At 35.3% G+C, this 21998-nt stretch overlaps 2 protein-coding genes and 1 pseudogene across 2 annotated transcripts; 1 reads left to right on the top strand and 2 right to left on the bottom strand.

Moving 5' to 3' along the window:
* The first annotated feature begins 1390 nt into the window (after positions 1-1390).
* Positions 1391-2697, top strand: LOC118716741 (olfactory receptor 13F1). The gene has a single exon (XM_036434276.2). The coding sequence runs from the start codon at positions 1611-1613 to the stop codon at positions 2568-2570; it is 960 nt and encodes a 319-aa protein (XP_036290169.1). The 5' UTR covers positions 1391-1610; the 3' UTR covers positions 2571-2697.
* Positions 2698-4623: 1926 nt separating this feature from the next.
* Positions 4624-5853, bottom strand: LOC118716687 (annotated as a pseudogene).
* A 1188-nt stretch (positions 5854-7041) lies between these two features.
* Positions 7042-7980, bottom strand: LOC118716688 (olfactory receptor 13D1-like). The gene has a single exon (XM_036434245.1). The coding sequence runs from the start codon at positions 7978-7980 to the stop codon at positions 7042-7044; it is 939 nt and encodes a 312-aa protein (XP_036290138.1).
* Between the last annotated feature and the right edge of the window lie 14018 nt (positions 7981-21998).

Below are 21998 nucleotides of genomic sequence, written 5' to 3' on the forward strand. Positions count from 1 at the left end.
TAAATAAATAAATAAATAAAAGAAAAGAAAAGAAAAGAAAAGAAAAAAAAAGAAAGAAAGAAAACAAGTTTCAAAGAAATCAAGCGATTTGCACACCAGTAAGTAGCATGGTTGGACTGAGAGCCCAGATTTTACACTCTGAAGATGTTGCTCCATTGCATAAATTAATTGTTTGGAAAACATTTCTACTTCTGCGAGTATAAGTGATTATTGTTTTTACCTCCCCGTTCCCATACACACACACTGTACATCAAATATTTAAAGATAAGAGCTTATCTTTATTTCTTAAGGAAACTAGCTTTTTTGTTTGTTGCACATAATTTATTTCAACAGTAAACTATATGTTGAGAAGTCTTTAGGCTTTTATGTTGACATAGAACTATAGCGAAAATGTTCTGTGGGGGTGCTGAGTGTCCATCCATAGTCAGGATGAGGATGCTGAGTGTCCACTTATTTTAACATGTATTTAAAACTTATTAAGTTCAAGGAAGCATTGTATCATTAAAAATCTTAACTGTGAATTATTAGGTAGTTTTGTGGGGAACAAGCTCTTGAGAAACTCACAGTCCAGTGGTTGTGCACATATGATTGTGGTTCAGTGTAACACATAAGTTTGTACAAAGAATAAAATGTACTTGAGACAATGGCATCTAGTTTTAATGACTGGATAAAATATTCTAGAAAGACAAGATTGGAGCTGGGAAAGGACACTCTATGTGAACAAACTGCAAATTAAAGCCATAAAAATATAAAATGTCATGGTAAGCTGGTTGTTGTCTCAGACCAGAATTAGGAGGTGGAGTATTGGGAGATGAGGTTGGAGAAGTAGGCAATGATGAGCATGTGAGGCTTGTGTGTTTGTGCTTGTTTTCATTTGAACTCTATCTGATAGGAAAGTAGTTTTTAAGCATGTTTCCATATATGATGAATTGTGAAATATATTGTAAGTAATTTGATTTGCATTATAAAATACTTGTTAGGTAAAATTTTTTCTTTCTAAGAAAGTACAGGTCCATTATTATTCCATACATAGAAATGCATTCTTGAAGAGAGAAATCAGTTAGTATTACAATAAGTGGACACTTGTCTATCTTCTATTTACATCCTGTACTCTGTAGCGTATCCATCCAATGTACTACACAATTTGCAGCTTTATGAAATGCAACCAAATATTTTCTTGCTGCAGCTTTTATAAAATGTTTTTATTTGCCTAGAAATCTCCCCTGGTCCTTATCTTGAGTAGGTCCAATACACCTTATTAAACTAATTCTTAAACTGTCTCACTGAGAACTCCCAACATAGAATTATGATTCTTCATGTTTACCTGGTACCCTGGGGCGTATTTATGTCATTTAATTATAACTGTTTATTTACTTGAGTGTGTTTTATATTTTATTGTGAGTTGCCTGGGAGTAGCTTTAGATCTTCAGTGACTTATAGTGTGTGCAGTACATGTTGAATGAATGAATAAATAAATAGGTATTGCCAGGATCATGATTCTCTTAAAGCACCCCTAACAAAAACCCCTTAAAAGTTGGTAGAGTTTAAAATTTTAAGTATATACAATGTATACTTTTATTCACTATGACAGATGAACAAGAAGGAATAAAATGGTCAAGACAAACTTAACAGTTATTTCACATTTTATTTTTTTGGGATTTACTCACTACCCCAAAGTTGAAATCATCATAATTGTGCTGTGCTTGCTGATGTACCTGATCACTCTGTTGGGTAATATTGTTCTGATCTCTGTCACCATCCTGGATTCCTGCCTCCACACCCCCATGTACTTCTTCCTCAGCAACCTCTCCTTTCTGGACATCTGGTACACTTCTTCTGCTCTTTCTCCAATGCTGGCAAACTTTGTTTCAGGGGAGAACACCATCTCCTTCTCAGGATGTGCCACTCAGATGTACATCTCTCTTGCCATGGGCTCCACTGAGTGTGTGCTCCTGTCCATGATGGCCTATGACCGCTATGTGGCCATCTGCAACCCCTTGAGATACCCCATCATCATGAACAAAAGGGTCTGTGTTCAGATTGCATCTGGCTCCTGGATGGCAGGCTGCCTCACCTCCCTCGTGGAAACTGTGTCTGTGCTGCATCAGTCTCTCTGTGGAAAGAACATCATCGATCATTTCACTTGTGAAATTCTGGCTGTCCTGAAACTGGTTTGTGGGGACACTTCCAAAGTGCAGCTAATCATGCTGGTGATCAGTGTACTTCTTCTTCCTATGCCGATGCTTCTCATTTGTATCTCTTATGCGTTTATTCTCTCCAACATCCTAAGAATCACCTCAGTGGATGGTCGAAGCAAAGCTTTTTCAACATGTGCAGCCCACCTAGCTGTGGTGGTTTTGTTCTATGGGACAGCTCTCTCCATGTACCTGAAGCCCTCAGCTGTAGATTCACAAGAAATCGATAAATTTATGGCTTTGGTATATGCTGGATTAACTCCCATGTTGAATCCTATTATTTATAGTTTACGAAACAAAGAGGTAAAAGTGGCTGTGAGAAAATTGCTAATTAGGAACTCTTTATGTGCTCTTTTAATTCATAGTAACAAATAATATTGATAAACGTTAGCACTTATTTAGTGCTCAGTACACACCAGACATTGGGATAATGGGGACACACTCTCATTTTAAATGAGATATGTTATTTCCCAAGTCTCTTTCTTGACCAACCACTGAGACTCTAAGATAATATAGATATATTTTAAGTAAACATATCTGAAATCTTACACTAATAAATCTTATGATGAAAATTTTCAGTTTTTGTTCTGTGTTATAGAGTATAAATATAACTTTGAAATAAACATTAAAAGTTATTGTCCTGAGTATTCAAAATTATGTACATGTAACATACACATATAATAATGCTTACAGATTTTAAAAGCTAATTTATGATTAACCTCTATTTTAGGCTGAATTGTTTTCCTGTAAAACTCTCATGTTGAAGCTCTAACCTCTAAGTACCACAGAATGTATCTGCATTTGGAGATATACTCTTTAAAGGTATAATTAAGTTAAAATGAGGCTGTTAGTTTTGGCCCTCCTACAACCTGAGTTGTGTTGTTGTAAGAAGAAGAAACTTAGGCACACATTGATACACCAGGGGTGCTCAGACACAGAGGAAAGGGCATGAGAGAAGGTGGCTATCTGCAAGCCAAGGACAGACCTCAGAAGAAAGAAAACCTGCCAACACCCTGCTTGGACTTTTAGCCTCCAGAACTATGAGCAAATAAATTTCTATTGTTTAAGACACCAAATCTCTGGTATTTTGTTATGGCAGTTAGCAGAAGAATACAACCTATTTTTCAGTATAGCTAAATTTAATGGAAATAATTTCATATTATATAAATGTGTGGCTTTGTTTTACATGTGTAGGCATCTTTGTTCATGCAGATAGGTGTGTGTGATGTGAATGTCTGTGTGCAAATGTAAAAGGTATGCACAAATGTATCTTGAAGTGGAGTAGAGGAGTGCCAGTCTGGAAGAAAAATAGAGAGTTTAGTGTTACGTTGGTCTTAGAGTGCTGACATTATTTTGTAAATTCCAAGAAGCTACAGAGTACTTCAGTGAAACTACTAGCATTCTTTTGTGTGTGCTTTTTCCCGACATCTGGTTCCTTAAATCCACAGGTATAAATAAACCCATTAGTACTTAGAAAAGACATGGTAGCTATATTAGAGAATTTATGATATCCCAACCCCACTAAATTGGTATAAACTATTGAAATATATGAATAGATCTTATTATATATACCACAATATTTGAGGACTTTAAAAGATGTACACCCAGCAGCTTTCATAGTATCATAGATCCCCTCTGGACTAGATGACTAAATGCAAGGCTAGTGTGCGAAACTTATTTGCTCTTTATCATGGAGTTGTCACCAGAGTCAGTAGGATTATTGTGATGGTTTAGATCCAGCTTGAGAGCTGCCCATTGGTGCAAAAGAAAAGGTTGGGAGATGTTCTGGGATTAATGTTTCGGCGTGTGAGAAAATCATATCAAAGGGTTATCTAGTCTGTCTAAAGGGTGACAACTGCAAGACAGGTAGGTAGATTGGGGTCAGTGGACTGACCAATTATTAGCCAATGATAATCCTTAATAGAAGAGTGAGAGAATGGAGCTAACAGAAAGGAAAGTGGCAGTAAATGTGAGCAACAGCAGACACAGTGATAATAACTTAAAGCTTGTTAATTCCATCTAGTCATATTCCCTTACTCTACCTTAGAGATTTAACCTTACTGCCTGCATAAGGGCAGGGTGAATGTGATCTATGGAACTCACAAACCTCTGTTTCTATCAGGAGCCTTCCTAAATAATGCTTGCATGCCTTTTAACTGGAAGATTGTTATTTGGTCTTGGGTTTACTATCTCCAAGTGTGTACTTTTCTGAAACGGACTTCACCAAATATCTATAAGCGTATGAGAATGCCTTCACTTGTGAAGACCTCTTAAGGCTTCTGACAGGATCACAGGCATTAGTCATGTGGTTTGCTCTGCCTGATTTGAATCAACTTCAGTAGCACACACACTAGATCACCACGGATCTCTCATTCTTTTATTGCCTATGACTAGTATTTTTTCTTAAACTACCCCCCCTCACTTTTTTTTCATTTACAAAAGGATTTAGAATACATAAAACAAGGCAACATTTGTTTTTGTTTTTTCTCTCTCTCATATTCTGGTATGGGATCTGGTGGTGGCTCCTCCACTATTGCACAGTGGTTCTCCAAGCCAATGTTACTATCACTGGTTCCTTCCTCGGTCATACTGTCCACCCCCCTCCCGCCCACTCTCCTTGTCCTCGGGAGTGGAAATGCCTTCTTCACCAGTCTGCTGACTTTCTGTTGTTTCCTCAAGACATGTCTTCTTTATATCCATTGGCATGTTCTCGTCTTCTTTCTTTTCTTTGGTCTTATTAGCTGCTTGTTCTTCCTCAGGAAAAGTACTGCTCTGACTGTGTTCAGCTTGCTCTGCTGCCCCCTTCTCCCTTTCCTTCTGTCTTTTTGCAAGCCTGTTCCTCTGCCTGTGCAATTTCAGCTGCAGTGTTTTGTTTTGTTTTTTCTATATCCACTTCTATTTTTAAACCACACAACATTTAAAGTTCATTGTTAAATTAATCCATGCTCTCCTGGAATTTTCTCTTTTCCTGGTGTCGCTCCTCTATTTGAAGAAGTTTAACTTCTAGTTTTCGCTGGTGAATCATTAAAGACTAGGCTTGTTGTTTGAGGACCTGCATTCTAGCTGTGGTGACAACCAACCGAATATCTGGCACCGCACGTTCACTAAGGATTTCACTGATGAGGCGGTGGTTTCTCTGGAAACGAACAGTGGCTGTATGCTTCACTGAAAAGACATCATAATCATCTGATCTTCAGCAGGCTGAGTGCTCATGTAAGGTTCTCCTTTCTCTGTCGCCTTTCTTCCTCTAAAGAGGCTTCTGCACGACTTTTTGTACTTGTGTAAGCGAGATATGCCGGGAAATTATGGTCAGCTTTCATAGATTCATTGTATTCTATCTTTCCTGCTTCATATTCATTTAAATATTCTTGTTTTTCTTCACCAATGAGATCTCACTACATGCTACCAATAATCTTGCCAATATCCCACAGCTTTAGGTCAAGGTTGGAAGCCTTTGCTTGGCCCCAGGCCTTTCTGCTATACCTCATGTAGGGCATCAGTGGCTTACCTGCTGGCTTGGGGGTTTTGGAATTGTCATGCCAGAAGATGCCACATGACTGTTGGTGCCTGGGTTCCCTCCCAGCCTGTAGTTGTTGTAGGCAAGATGACTGCATGGATTGTATCTCACAAACCCTAATGTGCTGGACATTTGTGTTGCAGGAGCTACGGTGAGTTTGACAAAGGGAAGCAAGGCCGGAGCTGTGGGCACCTTTTCTGCCCATGGTGTCTCAGATTCATTCTTAAGGAACTACAAACTCAATCTTCCAAAAGGTCAAGAAGACCATCTTATGACTAGATCTTTTCATATTTCATAATTATTATTTTAATACATTAAATAACAAGATGGGGTTAACATTAGTTTTAAAATACAGTGAAAAAGTGATATTAGAGTCAAGGTTAATGGTATATTCCATATTAAAAAATGCCTTTTTATGTTAATGCATAGACTACCTCTGAATTGAAGAAGTAATAAAGGTATCATGACAAATAAAAAGGTTTGTGAACTAAGTAAAGAGCAGTGTTCAAATGGGAATGGATATTAATTAAAAAAATCCTGTGTATCATCCTTTTCATTGAATCCTCATTAGTATAGTAAAATAAGATATATGATAACCTGATTCTCAAAATCACAAAGCATATTATTCTAATTACCTACATATTTCTGCTAACAAAGTAAAAAATTGTAGAAAAAAATCTCATTTACATATTAATGCCTGTCAATCTAGTAACTACTGCAGCAGGAGTAGTGATATAGTATTATGGAAAACCATGGACTTTACAAGCAAAGAACTCAAGATTGAATGTCAACATTTTTTTTACTTCCTAGAAGTATGACCTTGGAAAACTGATTTTGACCTCTCTGTGGTTTGGTTACTTTATTGGGAAGATGGATACAGCAATGCCTGTATCATGAGGTTGTTTGTGACAGTCAAGTGAGAAAATAAATTCAAAAACAGGAACCAATTACAAACAGAAAAAATGAACTTAGTTCTTTCAAAAAGGGGAATGAAAAATATGTGTTTTACTTGTTAAATAGACATATGTACTAGATTTTCTTAGAAAAGCTCAAGTTCATTTTTTCCTTATTTTTAAAAGTTTCATCTTGCTTCTTAGACCAGTTGTCCCTACATTTTTGTCATTTTCATAAAAAGATGAAGGTAGGTTATTATTTTGCAATTTATTTCCAACATTTTCATAAAAAGATGAAGGTAGATGATTTTGAAATGTATTTCCAAATTCTGTGACCTTACATATAACTTTTAATACTTTTGTTGCATTTGTATTAAAAACCTTTGCCTCCAATCTGTGAGCTTGTTTTGTGCATGAATTCAAAGATGTGAGTTTCTTATCCTTTCCTCCAGAACCAGTGTCTACTCACCAGTTTTCTCAGAGCTCCATGCACCTCTGTATTCCTCAGGCTGTATATGATAGGATTGAGCATGGGTGTTACTACTCCATAGAACAGGGCAATTAATTTGTTAAAAGCAGAATCTTTGGTCTTTGGCTTCATATACATGAAAAGGATTGTCCCATAAAACACAGTGACTGCTGTTATGTGGGCTGAGCAGGTGGAAAAGGCCTTTTTTCTTCCTTCTGCTGAATTGATTCTTAGTACAGTACAAAGGATAAAAATGTAGGAGATACAAATCAACAGTAACGGAGTAAACAAAAATATTACATTACCCAATATTATAGCGATCTCATTCAAGGAAATATCTGTGCAAGACAGCTTAACAAAGGCCAATATTTCACAAGCAAAATGATTAATGACATTTTTTCCACAAAAGGGCAACCGTATTGCAAGAATAGTTTCTGTCAGTGAGTTGAAAAAGCCCAATCCCCAGGCGAGAGCAGCCATCTGAATACAAAGAGCTTTGCTCATGATGATGGTGTATCTCAGAGGGTTGCAAATGGCCACAAACCGATCATATGCCATCACTGCCAGGAGCACACACTCTGTGGACCCCATACTATAGGAGACAGACATCTGCAGCACACATCTAGTGAAGGAGATGGTTTTTTTCTTTGATAGGAAGTGTATCAACATTGAGGGGATAAAGGAGGATGTATACCAAATGTCTAGGAAAGAGAGATTAGCAAGGAAGAAGTACATGGGCGTGTGGAGGCGGGAATCCAGGAGAGTTAGGAGGACCAAGGTGCCGTTCCCCAGGAGGATCACCAGGTACATCACCAAGCACGTCACAAAAAGGAGTTTTTCAGCTCTTGGGTACTCAGAAAGTCCCTGCAGAATGAACTCGATCTCTGTCCAATTCGTCCATTCCATTTCACTGTTTTATACCTGGAGTAATCTAGAAAAAACTACAAGTTAATCTAATGAGTCTGTATTGTATTAACATATGAAGGAAGAAATCATTGTAGGAGGGACAACAAGTATCAGCACTAGCTGGAATAGTTGTAACAGCTGTGAGTTTAGCTTTTCTGTTCCTCTTCTAGCTTATAAGGCAGGGGATTGAAGACATGAAATAATTACATTGATAGCTTATTAAAAATAGGGGTTTCTGGAGTCTATTCCTGAGAGTGTAATGCACAAGTTATGAGGTAGGGAAGAACTATTTGAATTTTGAATAAACATCTGTGATCTCTGATTCAGTGGACCCACAGGCCCCATTTTGAATATGAGTATTTTGGAAAGAGCATGCTAACCTGTTAAAAATACCTATTTGATTTTATACCATGTCAATCATTGATAGTACAATTGGTTTAGGGTTTTATAATTTAAAAATATGTTTATACATTATACTTATTTTATCATTACTCTAATTCTCTAAGGAAAATAAAATTCATAGAGGCAATATATATATAAAAACATAGTAAATGAAATATATATATAAAAACATACTTTTTATTCAAATTTGCATTTTTTTACTTTACCTCGCTCCCCTCCCCCTTTCTAACAACTTGCTTATTGCTATCCCCAAATTATGCAAGTTATCTAAAAAGTGAGAATCAGGCATAGTTTTAAGGAGTTCGCTCCTGATGATTCCAATGTGCAACTGAGGAAGAGAACTACCTGTCTGGTGGAGTGCTTCTAACTGTCAGAGTGCAGGTGAATTACATAGAGAATCCTGGTAAAAGATTCTGAATCAGTGAGCCTGATGTGGCTTCTAAGATCTGCATTTATTAGCACGTTCCCAGATGCTGCTGATGCTGATTCTCTGCAGAACTCACTTGAATAGTAAGGCCTTTTAGACCATCTTTCTCCACAACCTTTGCAGAGTGCCATTGGTGCTTTGTTTGTAGAATTGAATAGTAGACAATGCAAAACTGAACACTTTGGGAGAGTTGAATGTGAAACTTCTGTGTTAGTGTGTAGCAATAAAATTTTTGTTCTTTAGATTTTTTTAGATACACAGTCCACCAAATTACATACAATTTTTTTTTATATTTCTGCCCATATGAAAGTCATTACTCTTCCATGTGTTGAATTTGTAATTAGGATCGATATTTTTTCAAAACAGGAATTTGAGGTTAGCTCAAACACCTGAGTTGTGTACCATAAAGCATGGAGCAAATGACTTTAATTTGAAAAAATTAAAGAGTGGATATTAGTAGATGACCTTCTTTATAGCAAATAAATTAAAGAACATAATTTTGAAGACATCTCTTCATCCTCAACATATTTTGCATCACTTTAAAAATATTTCTAGAAGGGGAAAATTGATCCAATGGATTAGTTTCTACTTAGTGTTTTCAGACAATGGCTGTGTTTCTGGTATAGTAAGTTGCCAAGATGTTATGCTACTTTCCATAAAAACTCCAGCTTATAATGGTGAGACATATTAATCGGCTTAATAGAATGTCTATATACATGGTGGCTATGGAAATGAGACTTCTTATCCAAATCAAGCTGCACCCTACTATGTAGACACACATTATAAAGAGGGTAAGAAGGGTTGGGTAGGCCAGCATATACTTCAATTTGCTTTAATTTTTTGTCCAGCTTCCAATTATCAGATCACAATCATATAACTCTTTATGTACTGCAAAAATTATAAAAAATGTAATATTTCTAGTCAGTGAGAGAAAAAAGAAAACCCAAGAATTATTAAGCATAGCAAAATCTATCACACCATAAAGTCTAATGTAATGAAATCTAATATATTAATATTTTGTAATAGAGTGGCAACTCTGATTGAGTAAAAAATATATTAAAAAGCTGTCTGTAAAGCTAATAGAAATTGTTTTGCAAATTAAAATCCTATTTTCTTCAACATTATAATGAGAGAATAGGACTGCATAATCCTAACATCATTTATAAATTTACATTACTGTTACTTTAATTATTCCAGTATTGTCTTCATCATCAACATTGTCTTCATCACCAGTTTTTGTCAAGTACTTAGTGTGAAACATAAAAAAAAATTGTAATTTGATTGCCTATATATGCAGATATCAACCTACTCTGAATCTAGGAATAAAATTCTTGTAGTGGCTTTGAAGGAACATAAGTTGTTTTGGGTCTGTTCTGAAGATTTTTCAGACAATACGTGAATCAGATCAAATGCCCTCTTTTCTTTTTTAGAAACATCTCCTAAAAATTGATTTCTATTTGGAAATTGCAGGAAAGAATTATGGTATGCATTTGCTATTCTAACAGCCCTGAGATAGTTGCTGGAAAAATAAATCACTGGTAAATCTTTATAAGAGAGAGAGACCACCAATCTGATTTAATGCTTTCAAGTGGGGGGAAAGGAGTAATGGACAGTATAAAGGAAGTTATTTTCATTACTCTTATAATGCTAGTGTAATTTTTAAGAAGCAATCTACAAACACTCTATTGAATATCATTGTCTGAAATATTTTCTCCACTTATGTTTACTTATCTAAAATGGATTTCTGGGAACAAGGGAATGAAGATTTTTGAGTTTCTAGTAAGTTACTTTCCATGAGATCTGTATATTAGATAATTTAATTTTTTTCTAGTTCTTTGCCATTATTAAATATTATTTTGTTAAACAGTTTTTATTCTTGGTTAATGCTAAAGTAATTGTTAGATAATCTTAGTACATTTATTTGATGGATCATTATACACCTATTAATATAACATTTGTGAGGAATTTGTATAAAATCTAAAATGATGCTTAAATTATGTTAAAATAATTAAGAAACAAAATAACAATTACAGCATTGGCTATAAAACCAAAACCTCAACCAAGATAACCTAGATAGAATAGAAAGACTATAAAGAAATATCCAAAACATTAATGGTTATCTTAGAGATATTTCTTCTGTTTTTCTGAATTACCCAAATTCTAAAATAGATGTGCAAAAATAAAAAAAAGAGAAAAACACTGAAGCAGGTATCAAATTATGTTAGGAAGATGAACTCAGTCAAAATATTAAAAACAGTATAAGAAATGTTGATTGTCTTAAGTGTCTAGAGACGATACAGTGAGCTTGCGTTGTACTGATGTCCAGTTACTGATAGGTAGCCACTGTTTCTGATGGACCTAGTACAGTTATAATCCCTACCCTCAAAATCCTCCAGGTAACAGTGTTTATTGTTTTTAGGAGGTACACCAAGAACACTTGAGCTCTTGACTTAATCATATGTTATAAAAAGAGATTGCAGAACATTGATTCCTAGAAAAGAATTGTCCCTAAGAGATGAAATTCTTATTTGTAAAGCCTGAACTGGCCTGCATCCTAGCCATCCTCTAATCCCTCCCTCCCAGCCTCGTCTTTTATATGAAATCACCTTTCTGGGGTTTAACGCTGGGACTTCATCCAGGCACTGTTTCAGTGTTACAATAGACTTAATGAAAGTTTGTGACCTTTTTTTTAAATTTTTTTTATCCAAGCCGGGAGTCAAACTCCAGCTTTCTAGAAGGGTCTCTAACTTTCTTTGTTTTTTATTTTGCTTTTTAAATTGACTTTGCTACTTAAGATCTAGTTTTCAAAGTACTAAGATTTTTCAATGAAAAACACATACCATCTGCACTCTAAATTCTCAGTTATCCTCTCCAACTTTTCTAAAGAGATCAATTTAGACCAGTGATGGTACTACACAAAGATTAATGGATTTTCCAACTCTCAATTTATAGATTTTTGAAAACTCTAATCTTTATTTACTATGCCACAAGGAAAGATGTACTATTTTAGCTCACAAAGAGAACATAATTGACATGTGATGTTCTGGTTTGAAGCACTTCATATAATTTTTATTATTTAACATTCCAAGTTGCCCAAATATTATTTTAAAATTTTACTTTTGAAGAAACTAATTTGAGATTTTTAAAGGTTAAGTACAATTTTAAATATCTTATAGTTGACAAATACTACAATTATGATTTAAAACATTATTTATATGATCCCCATGCTCCCATTTTCCCACTATCCACAATGTTTACTAATTTATAAATTTATAATAAAATTTACTACAATGCAAGGATCCATATGATAATTATACACACAAAATATATTTACCTCTTTTGAAAACATTGAAGACCTTGTCTTCCACTTATGAAGTCATTGTTCACAATGATAAATTCAAATGAAAAACATGCCCCAAATTTCTTTCATGTCTAGCGTGGAGAGAATTAAGGTCCAGAGCAGCAGAATTTGCTTTGTAATAAATGAGAACTCCATCATTTTTAGTGTTTCTTCTTTAGCCTTGGCCACCTGGGATTCAGACTTACAGGTGTGATTACTTCTGCCGTCTGTTACATTTTTTATTCTAATAATATATATATATATATATATATATATATATATATATATATATTACAATTAACACATTTAACTACGTATTTTCTTTCTCAAACCCTTATTGAGCATAGTTTATGGGTGTTGCTGCAGATAATTTTTACTTAAGATTTTATTGCATTGGATACCCAAATATAGTAGTCATTAGCCCATTATTTATAAGGAGCTGTTAATATTGCAAGCAACTTTCTCTTCCTCACTAGTCTCTTCTATGAACTATTTTGGGATTAAAAAAAATTCAAAGAACATTCTGGTCTTGGAGATGATGCCTGAGATTTTGGATTTCTTTACATATATATTTTAAAACCTTACTATTAAGAATGGCCTGAACTCAGAAATTTTTGTATTTATTGAAAGGGTATTTTTCTTTGGGGATAATTTTAATAAAACTTCTCTATCTTACCTTGTGACTGGGTTTGTAAGTCAACCACACCATCCACTTTATAAAGTAATAGAAAAAGTCCCCAGGAATTTGAATTTCATTTGCATTTTTTAGATGAGACCAGAAAATTCTCAATTTTAAAGGAGGTTGCTCCTCATTTCTAAACACACACACACACACACACACACACACACACACACACACGGAAAAGATTAGCCATAGTTAGGCAAACTTGAATATTCTGAAGAGGGTGTCAAGGAAATAAGACACATTAAAAATAAAGGTCAATGATGCAACTCTAGTTTCACATGATTTGCCCTGAAGTTGATACTTACTCAAGGGAGTCTCGGCTTCTTTTGGAAGTCAGTCTAGCACTTATCTTTACAAAGTTCTCCAGTCCCCAAGGTTGTGAGTCAGAATCTAGGTTTCCCTAGAGATAAAGTTTCTACTTCTGCACATTCCAAAGACCCAATTATTTTGACGTAAAGATAATCTTTTTAAAAAATAATATTTAAAAAAATTCAATTAGAGTTGAGGTACAGTGTAGTTTTAGGTGCACAATCCAGTGATTGGAAATTTATATAACTTCCATACATTTCTTGGACTATTCATTGACTATGTCTGTGCATTTATGGCTTCAAAATGAGTTAGGTCTGGAATAAGAATATGTATAAAAGTTCTCAGAAAAGTTCATCTTCCCCAAGAATTTGCCACCCCCCAGCTTTATTGAGAAATGATTTACATTATGTTTTATAAGTTTAAGGTGTAGAGTGTTATGATTTGATGAATGTACATACTGCAAAGTGATTATCACAATACCAATAAGGTTAGTTAACATATGCATCCTCTCAACATAGTTACCTTTTGGTGTGAGAGCATTTAAAGTCTATTCTCATAACAACCTAAATTTTTTTTTTTTTTTTTTTTTTTTAGGTATGAAATAGATGTTCTCATCGCAACTTTCTAGTATTCAATACATATTGTTAACTATGGTCACTGTGCTGTACATTAGGTTTCCAGACCTTATTATTCTGATAATTGGAAGTTTGTAACATCTGACCACCATCACTCATCCCTCTCCCCGCAAACTCCAACCCCTGGAAACCATCAATCTACTCTCTGTTTCTATAAATTCATGTGCTCTTGACCAGAATTGAACCTGGGACCCTTCAGTCCACAGGCCAACACTCTAACCACTGAGCCAAACCAGCTAGGGCTTTTTTCTTTTATTTATTTTTAATTTTTATTTATTTTAGAGAGGAAGGGAGAGGGTGAGAGAGATAGAGACATCAATAATGAGAGAGCATCATTGACTACTTCCTGCATGTCCCCTACTGGACATGTGTCCTTGATCAGAATCGAACTCAAAGCCTTTCAGTGTGCAGGCAGACGCTCTATCCACTGAGCCAAACCAGCCAGGGCAGTCCATGTTTATTTGTTACTTGTGTTTTCTCTTTTGTTGTCTATCCACATCCTTTGCTTAACTATCTCTTGGTAATTTGATAGTTTTTCTTTTAATTGCTTAAGCTCTTCATAGATTTACTTTTATCTCCAATTTTTAATATATTTTTTTTATTGATTTCAGAAAGAAAGGGAGAGGGAGAGAGAGAATTATTGATCAGCTGCCTCTTGCACACCCAGGGCATGTGCCCTGACCAGTAATCGAACTATGACCTCATAGGTGGACATTCAACTAGGCTTTAAGCCTGCAACCCGGGCATGTGCCCTGACCAGTAATCGAACTATGACCTCATAGGTGGACATTCAACTAGGCTCCAAAATTTTTTTGCAAGTAGTTTTCCAACGTGTGGATTTCCTCCTTATTTTTGACATATTATTTTCATTTTCATAGATCCATAAAAATATTGCCCTGGCTGGTTTGGCTCAGTGGATAGAGCATCGGCCTGCAGACTGAAGGGTCTCAGGTTTGATTCCGAGCCAGGGCACATGTCCAGGTTGCTAGCTTCATCCCCATTGTGGGGCGTGCGGGAGGCAGCTGATCAATGATTCTCTCTCATCATTGATGCTTCTCTTTCGCTGTCCTTTCCTCTCTGAAATCAATTAAAATATTTAAAAAATATATGAATGGACTTTTATGACTTTATTTTTTAAAAAATATTAATTTTTATTTTTTATTTATTTATATTTTTTTTACAGAGAGGAAGGGAGAGAGAGAGTTAGAAAAATTGATGAGAGAGAAACATCAATCAGCTGCCTCCTGCACACCCCCTACTGGGGATGTGCGTGCAACCAAGGTACATGCTTTTGACTGGAATCAGACCTGGGACCCTTGAGTCTGCAGGCCGACGCTCTATCCACTGAGCCAAACCAGTTAGGGCTGACTTGTTTTTTTAAATTTCATCCTTAATGAAAGTGGAGATAAAACTAATTAAATGCATACACATACAATTGGACCAATAAAATAGTCAAATTCTAAATTATTAGATCTTAGAGGTGTAAATCATCTTTAAATTAATCTAGTTATAATCCTTATTAGATGACAGAAAACATTTAAGTATGCTTGACATTCATCTTATTTCTCACCCCAAACCCAGTGAGGCCACATATCTTATTTGGGCACAATTGTCATTGTTAGAATGATCTTTATATATTAAACTCTATATGCAACTCATCTTTCCCTTTCAAACAAGAAAAAATAAGTATATATTCCTTTCTTGTGACAGCTTTTAAAATATTTACAGATTGCTGACAAGGTGGTAAAAAATGCTTATCATGGTTCTTCATATTTAATGGGCCCTCCATAAAAAATGGTTAACATTACTATATTTAATTACAAATCAGTGAGTTTGAGAACAATTTGCCTACTGTTGATACTAAAAAGAATCACTTTTAGTTTGCTTTGGTAAATAAAATAGATGTAATTGTGTTCCAATATGAAGCTATAAAAATCAATAGAAAGAATATCAAAATGAACGACTGCCACCAAAGAATATAATCTATTCCTTAATGAATTGGGGAAAGTACTAATTGTTTGTATGAGATGAAATTATATAACTTACTGAATTTGATTACACAAAGCCTTGGTAAGTCATTTAAAATAATTCCATCTACATTAGAGGAGGCTCATTTTTCCTGATAAATGTATTCAAGTCAGTTTAATTCAGCAGGTACACTGGCAGACCAAAAAGCTGTGGGAGACAAAGTTGAGTAATGTACAGTTCCAACAAGTCATGAGCTCCTGCTGAACGTGGCAATTCAGTAACGCCTTCCTGTTGGCCTCTCACCTTTCACTCTTGCCTTTCTTCAGTCTAGTATTCAGGCAGAAGTGGGATGGATCATCTTAATTTGTGATACCGATCAAACCAACAGCCTCTGCTGGCAGCCTAACATGTCATTCCAGCTGAGCTTCTGTTACGATTTGTTGTTGCCCATGCGTTACTTGTTAAATATTCTTTTGAATATCATCTCTTGTTAGGACACAGTTTCACATATATAGTAAACTGGGCAATGACCACCATTTGCTATCTTATGAGGGCTTCCTTCTGGACAGTAACATTTTTCTGAAGATGAGAGGAAAAGCTGCATTCGGACTTTCATATGTTTCACAGGTTCCTCAGTGTTTCCCAAAGTGTGGTACATGTACCCCCAGGAGTATGGGAAGAGTTTGGTGGGGATATGCACTGCACCGTGCTTAGCTGTGCCTAATTCTACATTCTCATGAGTATGAGAGGTACTCAGCGTTATGAAAATTATAGAAGGGAAACACATATGTCAAAAGTTTGGGAAACACTGCAGTCTAAATCAAAGTAGAAAATATTTGGAAAAAGCAGAGCTCATACTTTAAGTATTGGGCTATCATTCCCATGCTCATCTTTGGGTGTTGGATCACAGCCAAGGCTAAGGTAGCTCATCCTACGTTCCTGGAACTCTGTGTGGGTTGGGGGTGGGTGAAGAACAAGGTACCGCAGGAACACAGACCCTAGCAGTTAAGTATGGGCTGATTCCCTTCTCACCACACATGTCTGTGTCCAATGCTACCAGATGCCAAAGAGGCAGATAGATACATTTGTAGTTCTGATGAGTGCTAGGCAATGTTAAAAATGACATATTTATTGTATTTGAGACATATTTCAAACTTGAGTTCTCAAAAATTGAATTGCAAATTTGAGCAATCATAAAAAATCTCCAACTGAAGATAAGGGGGTTTGATCAGCCCTAGTGCCCTTACTCACATTTGTGTTATAATCAGTACAGATACATTCTCACTAAACTGTCTCATAGATATCTAATCATATAGCTACTGTTAGAAACCTTGGGCAACTATATATTAAAATTTCTGTAATAAATGTTCACATAGCTAGATACAGATGAGCAAATAGTTTATTCCTTGTTCTCCAAAAGAACCATAATAAAGCAGGTTGCTTTTTGAGGGTCTTAATTATCTCACAGTGATTCTGAATGGATATGATGAACGGTGCATTTCAAATGTGTGCTGATTAATATGATGGTTACCATTTTTGTTTAGTTGCCACTTATCATCTTAATGGCCCTGGCCTAAGTACTTGACTTGTACCATATTTAAATGTGATTATAGATTATTTAAATCCAGCGTTAGAAAAACATGTTAATACTGATTGAACTTCACTCTAGATAGGAGAAATCCTACTCAGGATTCTCCTTTATGGTGTCCTTACCCATGTTGTTTTGGATTTACATGAATACTGGAGAAAAAATAACTTGTACTTTAAAAATTAGATCATTCTATTTTCAAACAACTGTAATGATTTTTTTAAAATTACAACATTAATTATATGGGCCCTCAATTCATTTCCCAGAACAAAAATGAACCATCTGCATGACTTTATGTCTTCTAGGAGTCACAAACTCAAATATCTTCACTGCTATGAACTTGAGTAAAACAAGCTGAGTAAAACAAGTTGAGTCTAAAGTAATATGGAGGGGTGAGGACTATGGCTACTTTTTAAAATTCTATCTGACTAAATAAAATGTATGTGCTATATATTATTCCCTTTCCTACCAGCTTATCATCCCCTCTATGCAATGTTTTCATTAGGATATGTCTTCTTTACTCTAATTACATTTTATGAATGACATGGCGATGGCAAGTGCATAGAGGACTGCTTTCTCTCCACAGAATAAAATGATTCCACTTTTAGAATTTCCTTGTAATGATCTCATACATTCTTTACTTTCAAAGAAGTTGTGACTAAGGAGGAGAATTGACTCTCTTAGGAACATCCACAGATTCCCTCCAGAAAACTGTTGAGGGGAATGTTGTTAAAAAGTTACAAGTTTACTTTAACAAGCTTGACTTTAGTTGCAAGCACATGAGATCCCATCCCTATGTAACCTATTTGTATCTTGGTATTAGAGAGAAGTAGGTCAGTCAACTTTTAATGAAACCCTCTGAGAAATAGTTCTCTGCTTAGATATAAATATCTGACTGTGTTTTATATTCCTGAGGGAGGAGATTACCAGGTTATGAGGTAACAAGTAGAAAAGAAATAATGTCTTCCTAGGCTGACTGGCCTCCTTGGAACCATTGTGTTTTACAGCATCAGAAATCATATAGAACTGAAAATCATTCTCTATTTGCTAAAGAGATGGATAGGAAGATCTTTTAGCATATATATATTAAAACATTCATATTGTATATGAATGTATGAATTTTGGAGACTAACTGTGCCACTTCTTGCGGTGTGACCCAGGGCAATTTGTGTAACTTTTTTTGGACTCCACATTCCTTACTGTAGAAAATCACATATATCTTTAGGGTTTTATGAGGATTAAATGTATCTGCAACTTAAGTGACGTTGAATGTATTCCCTTCCATGAGCTACATAAAACATTACTCACTGATGTGTTTGCTTCATTTTAATTGATCTGCCACAGGGAAGAGGGCCTTTCCTTTCTTTACCCGTTTCTCTGAAAACGCCTGGGTGGTGTTCAGACAGAGTCATGAGAATTTTCTATCTAGGATCAGTAAACTTACTGTTCTTTTACTTTTGTTTATGGTCCTACTGATCCTCTGACAGCTTTGGCCTTACCACTGACGACTCTCCAGCCTACCCTCCAGGAGCCATTCTTGAGCCAACCGGGTCATGGTCCCTCTTCTCTACTTGAACATCTCTGGTATTGCCAGTGGTCATATCTCCACTTTCCTTTCTTAGAGTTAGGATATTCCCTTTTGGGCTTCTTGAGGCTCTCCCTTTTGTGACCTTGGTGATTCTACATTCCATACTTCTTTTTCTATCTCTTGCAACTTGCTTCTCCTTTTAATGGTCCTCCTTTCTTCCTTAAAACATAGAGTACAGCCCTAACAGGTTTGGCTCAGTGGATAGAGCATCAGCCTGCAGACTGAAGGGTCCCAGATTTGATTCCAGTCAAGGGCATGTACCTTGGTTATGGACACATCCCCCGTAAGGGATGTGCAGGAGGCAGCTGATCAATGTTTCTCTCTCATCGATGTTTCTAACTCTCTATTTCTCTCCCTTCCTCTCTGTAAAAAAATTATATATAGAGAGAGAGTATAGTTAGTAAAACTTGCTCTACTTTTTCATATCCTGAAAAGGTATTACCTTTAACATTTGCATAAAAATCACACCATCTACAGCATCAAATTAAATTTCCATCATTAGTGTTTAAATTTTCATTTCATATGATGGCTAGACTACATCGTCCTGGTGGATGTAGTTGCACTATCAGGAGAGCAACCATGGTGTAGTTGAACTCTCCCTCTTTCCCTGGCTCTTTGGTTCTTCAAATTAAGACCTTTTCTTTAGAGTGAGAGAAATGCTGTCACAACTAGATGAGTGAGCTTGCATACCGTGTTTCCCCGAAAATAAGACATCCTCTGAAAATAAGACCTAGTGCAACTTTGGGAGAAAAAATTAATATAAGACACTGTCTTATTTTTGGGGAAACAGGGTATTTAATCCTCACTAAAAATAAGAAATCTGAGGCTCAGAGAAGTTAAATTACTTGCAGAGACTATAGATTAGTAAGATAGATGTGGTGGTGAGATTTTAGTCATAGTCTCCTGAATTCACCTATGTATCCAGTTAACAGCTTTGGAGAAATTCTAAGGTTAAATTCAGTTAGGCTATACTAACTTTCTTGCCTTTTCATATCTTAAATTTTCCTGATTCAGGTGTGGCTGGACTTCGGGTATTTTCCTTCTTACTAGAAGGCAGTAGAGGAAATAGTGTCTCCATAGTCAAGACCATGCTTTGAAAACTAGCTTTACCGCTTAGAACCTGCATAATCTTAACTTCTATGAGCCTTTGTTTCTTCACCTATAAATTAAGAGCAAGGAGATCTACTTTTCAACATTTTTGTGATGATTTAATAAAAATATGATATAAATATATATTAGCAACAATGCCTTGTGTATTGGCTTTGCCTTCCAATTTTATAGTTTCTTACCTTTCTCTTCCTTTTCCTTTTGTTTCACTCATTCTCCATTAAGAAACTGTTTCCTATAAAAAACTAAAAATGAAAAATTCCCTAAAAAACTTATTTTTAATATCTATTAAATTTTAATATATTATATACAATTATCTTTCATGCCCTATTTGGAAATACCTTTTACAAAGACTGTGTCACAACTATCTATTAATCATATTACTACTATCTGTAAACAACCAGTATTGTGGTACTAGTGGGTACAAGCTCAGGTCTGGTTGCATGAGATTTTAATATTTTTCTTTGTAACTTTTTTCTCTGATCTATAAAGCAAAGCTGAAATTGAGCTGGCGTACATTACTATGACAGGAATTCATTCTGATTTATTGGAGTACACGTCATAGAAGTTGTTAAATATTTTTTAATATAATGACTACTCAGTCATTTAGAAGTGTTATCTCAGGTTATGGAGTTTTTTAATTAATAACTTTCAATTTAATTGGAAGAATATTTAATATTCAATATGATTTCTATATTATTGCCCTGATCTGTGTGGATCAGTTGGTTGGAGCATTGTCCAGTATACCAAAAGTGGTAGATTTAATACCCCGGTTGGGGAGTGTGTGGGAGGCAACTGGTAGATGTTTCTCTTGCGCGCTCTCTCTCTCTCTCTCTCTCTCTCTCTCTCTCTCTCTCTCTCTCTATATATATATATATATATATATATATATATATATATATATATATATATATATATATATAAAATTTGTTATTCTTACTTTCTGCCTAACCAGTTTTTGTGCATATTTTATATGTGCTTTAGAAGAATTTGTATTTCATACTAGTTGGATTGTTAAAGTTGTCAGTTGTTTTGTTCAAATCAAAGACTTTTTAAATCCTGTTTGTGACTTCAGATATTTCTATATTTTTGGAATTAGGTTTTCTTTTATCTAATGTTGGGTAAATATTAGCTACTTAAACAGTTTATCATGAATATCTAATAATATGATCTTGACAAAATATTTTAATCCACTTATTTACTTAGGCATCAATTTTTAAATATTTTTAAAAATATATTTTATTGATTTTTTACAGAGAGGAAGAGAGAGGGATAGAGAGTTAGAAACATCAATGGGAGAGAAACATTGATCAGCTGCCCCCTGAACATCCTCCACTGGGGATGTGCCTGCAACCAAGGTACATGCCCTTGACCGGAATCAAACTTGGGACCTTTCAGTCTGTAGGCCGACGCTCTATCCACTGAGCCAAACTGGTTAGGGCCTTAGGCATCAATTTAACATATTTATAGAAATAATATACTACATGCTAGGAATGGAACTTAGGTAGGTGCTAGGTATGCATTAGGAAAGAAAAGACATATTTTCCTCAAGTTTGTTTCTTCTGACATGTATTTCAGAGTCTCCTATAACTATTCAGTGTTTTTTTTCATATGATGATAATTATTGTGTTATTTTAAAGTATACTAGTGAGGCTTTCATAATCTACATTTTAGACACAAGAAAGAAACTGCAAAAGAAATACAAATATCTTGCACACTAACTTCTGTTATTTAGTTCTACCTAAAAATGATAGCCCAACCGTATCTATTGCTTACACTCTTATCTCATTCATTAAATTTTTCAAGCAGAGAATTGTGTGTTTTATTTCTCTTTAGATCTTCAAGGCTACAGACTTGACAGGCTATTCATTAATCAGAAGTAAAAGCTGAGGAACATAATCAAACCTCTGAGCACTAGTAACTTCTGGGTTTATAGAAAAGAAGAAATGAAAACTGAAACCAATGGTGG

The sequence above is a fragment of the Pipistrellus kuhlii genome, unplaced genomic scaffold, assembly GCF_014108245.1.
Source record: "Pipistrellus kuhlii isolate mPipKuh1 unplaced genomic scaffold, mPipKuh1.p scaffold_m20_p_12, whole genome shotgun sequence".
Classification (NCBI taxonomy): domain Eukaryota; kingdom Metazoa; phylum Chordata; class Mammalia; order Chiroptera; family Vespertilionidae; genus Pipistrellus; species Pipistrellus kuhlii.

Excerpts from the sequence above, each read along its gene's own strand:
- LOC118716741 (XM_036434276.2), top strand. The coding sequence starts at position 1,611 with ATGGTCAAGACAAACTTAACAGTTATTTCACATTTTATTTTTTTGGGA.
- LOC118716688 (XM_036434245.1), bottom strand. The coding sequence starts at position 7,980 with ATGGAATGGACGAATTGGACAGAGATCGAGTTCATTCTGCAGGGACTT.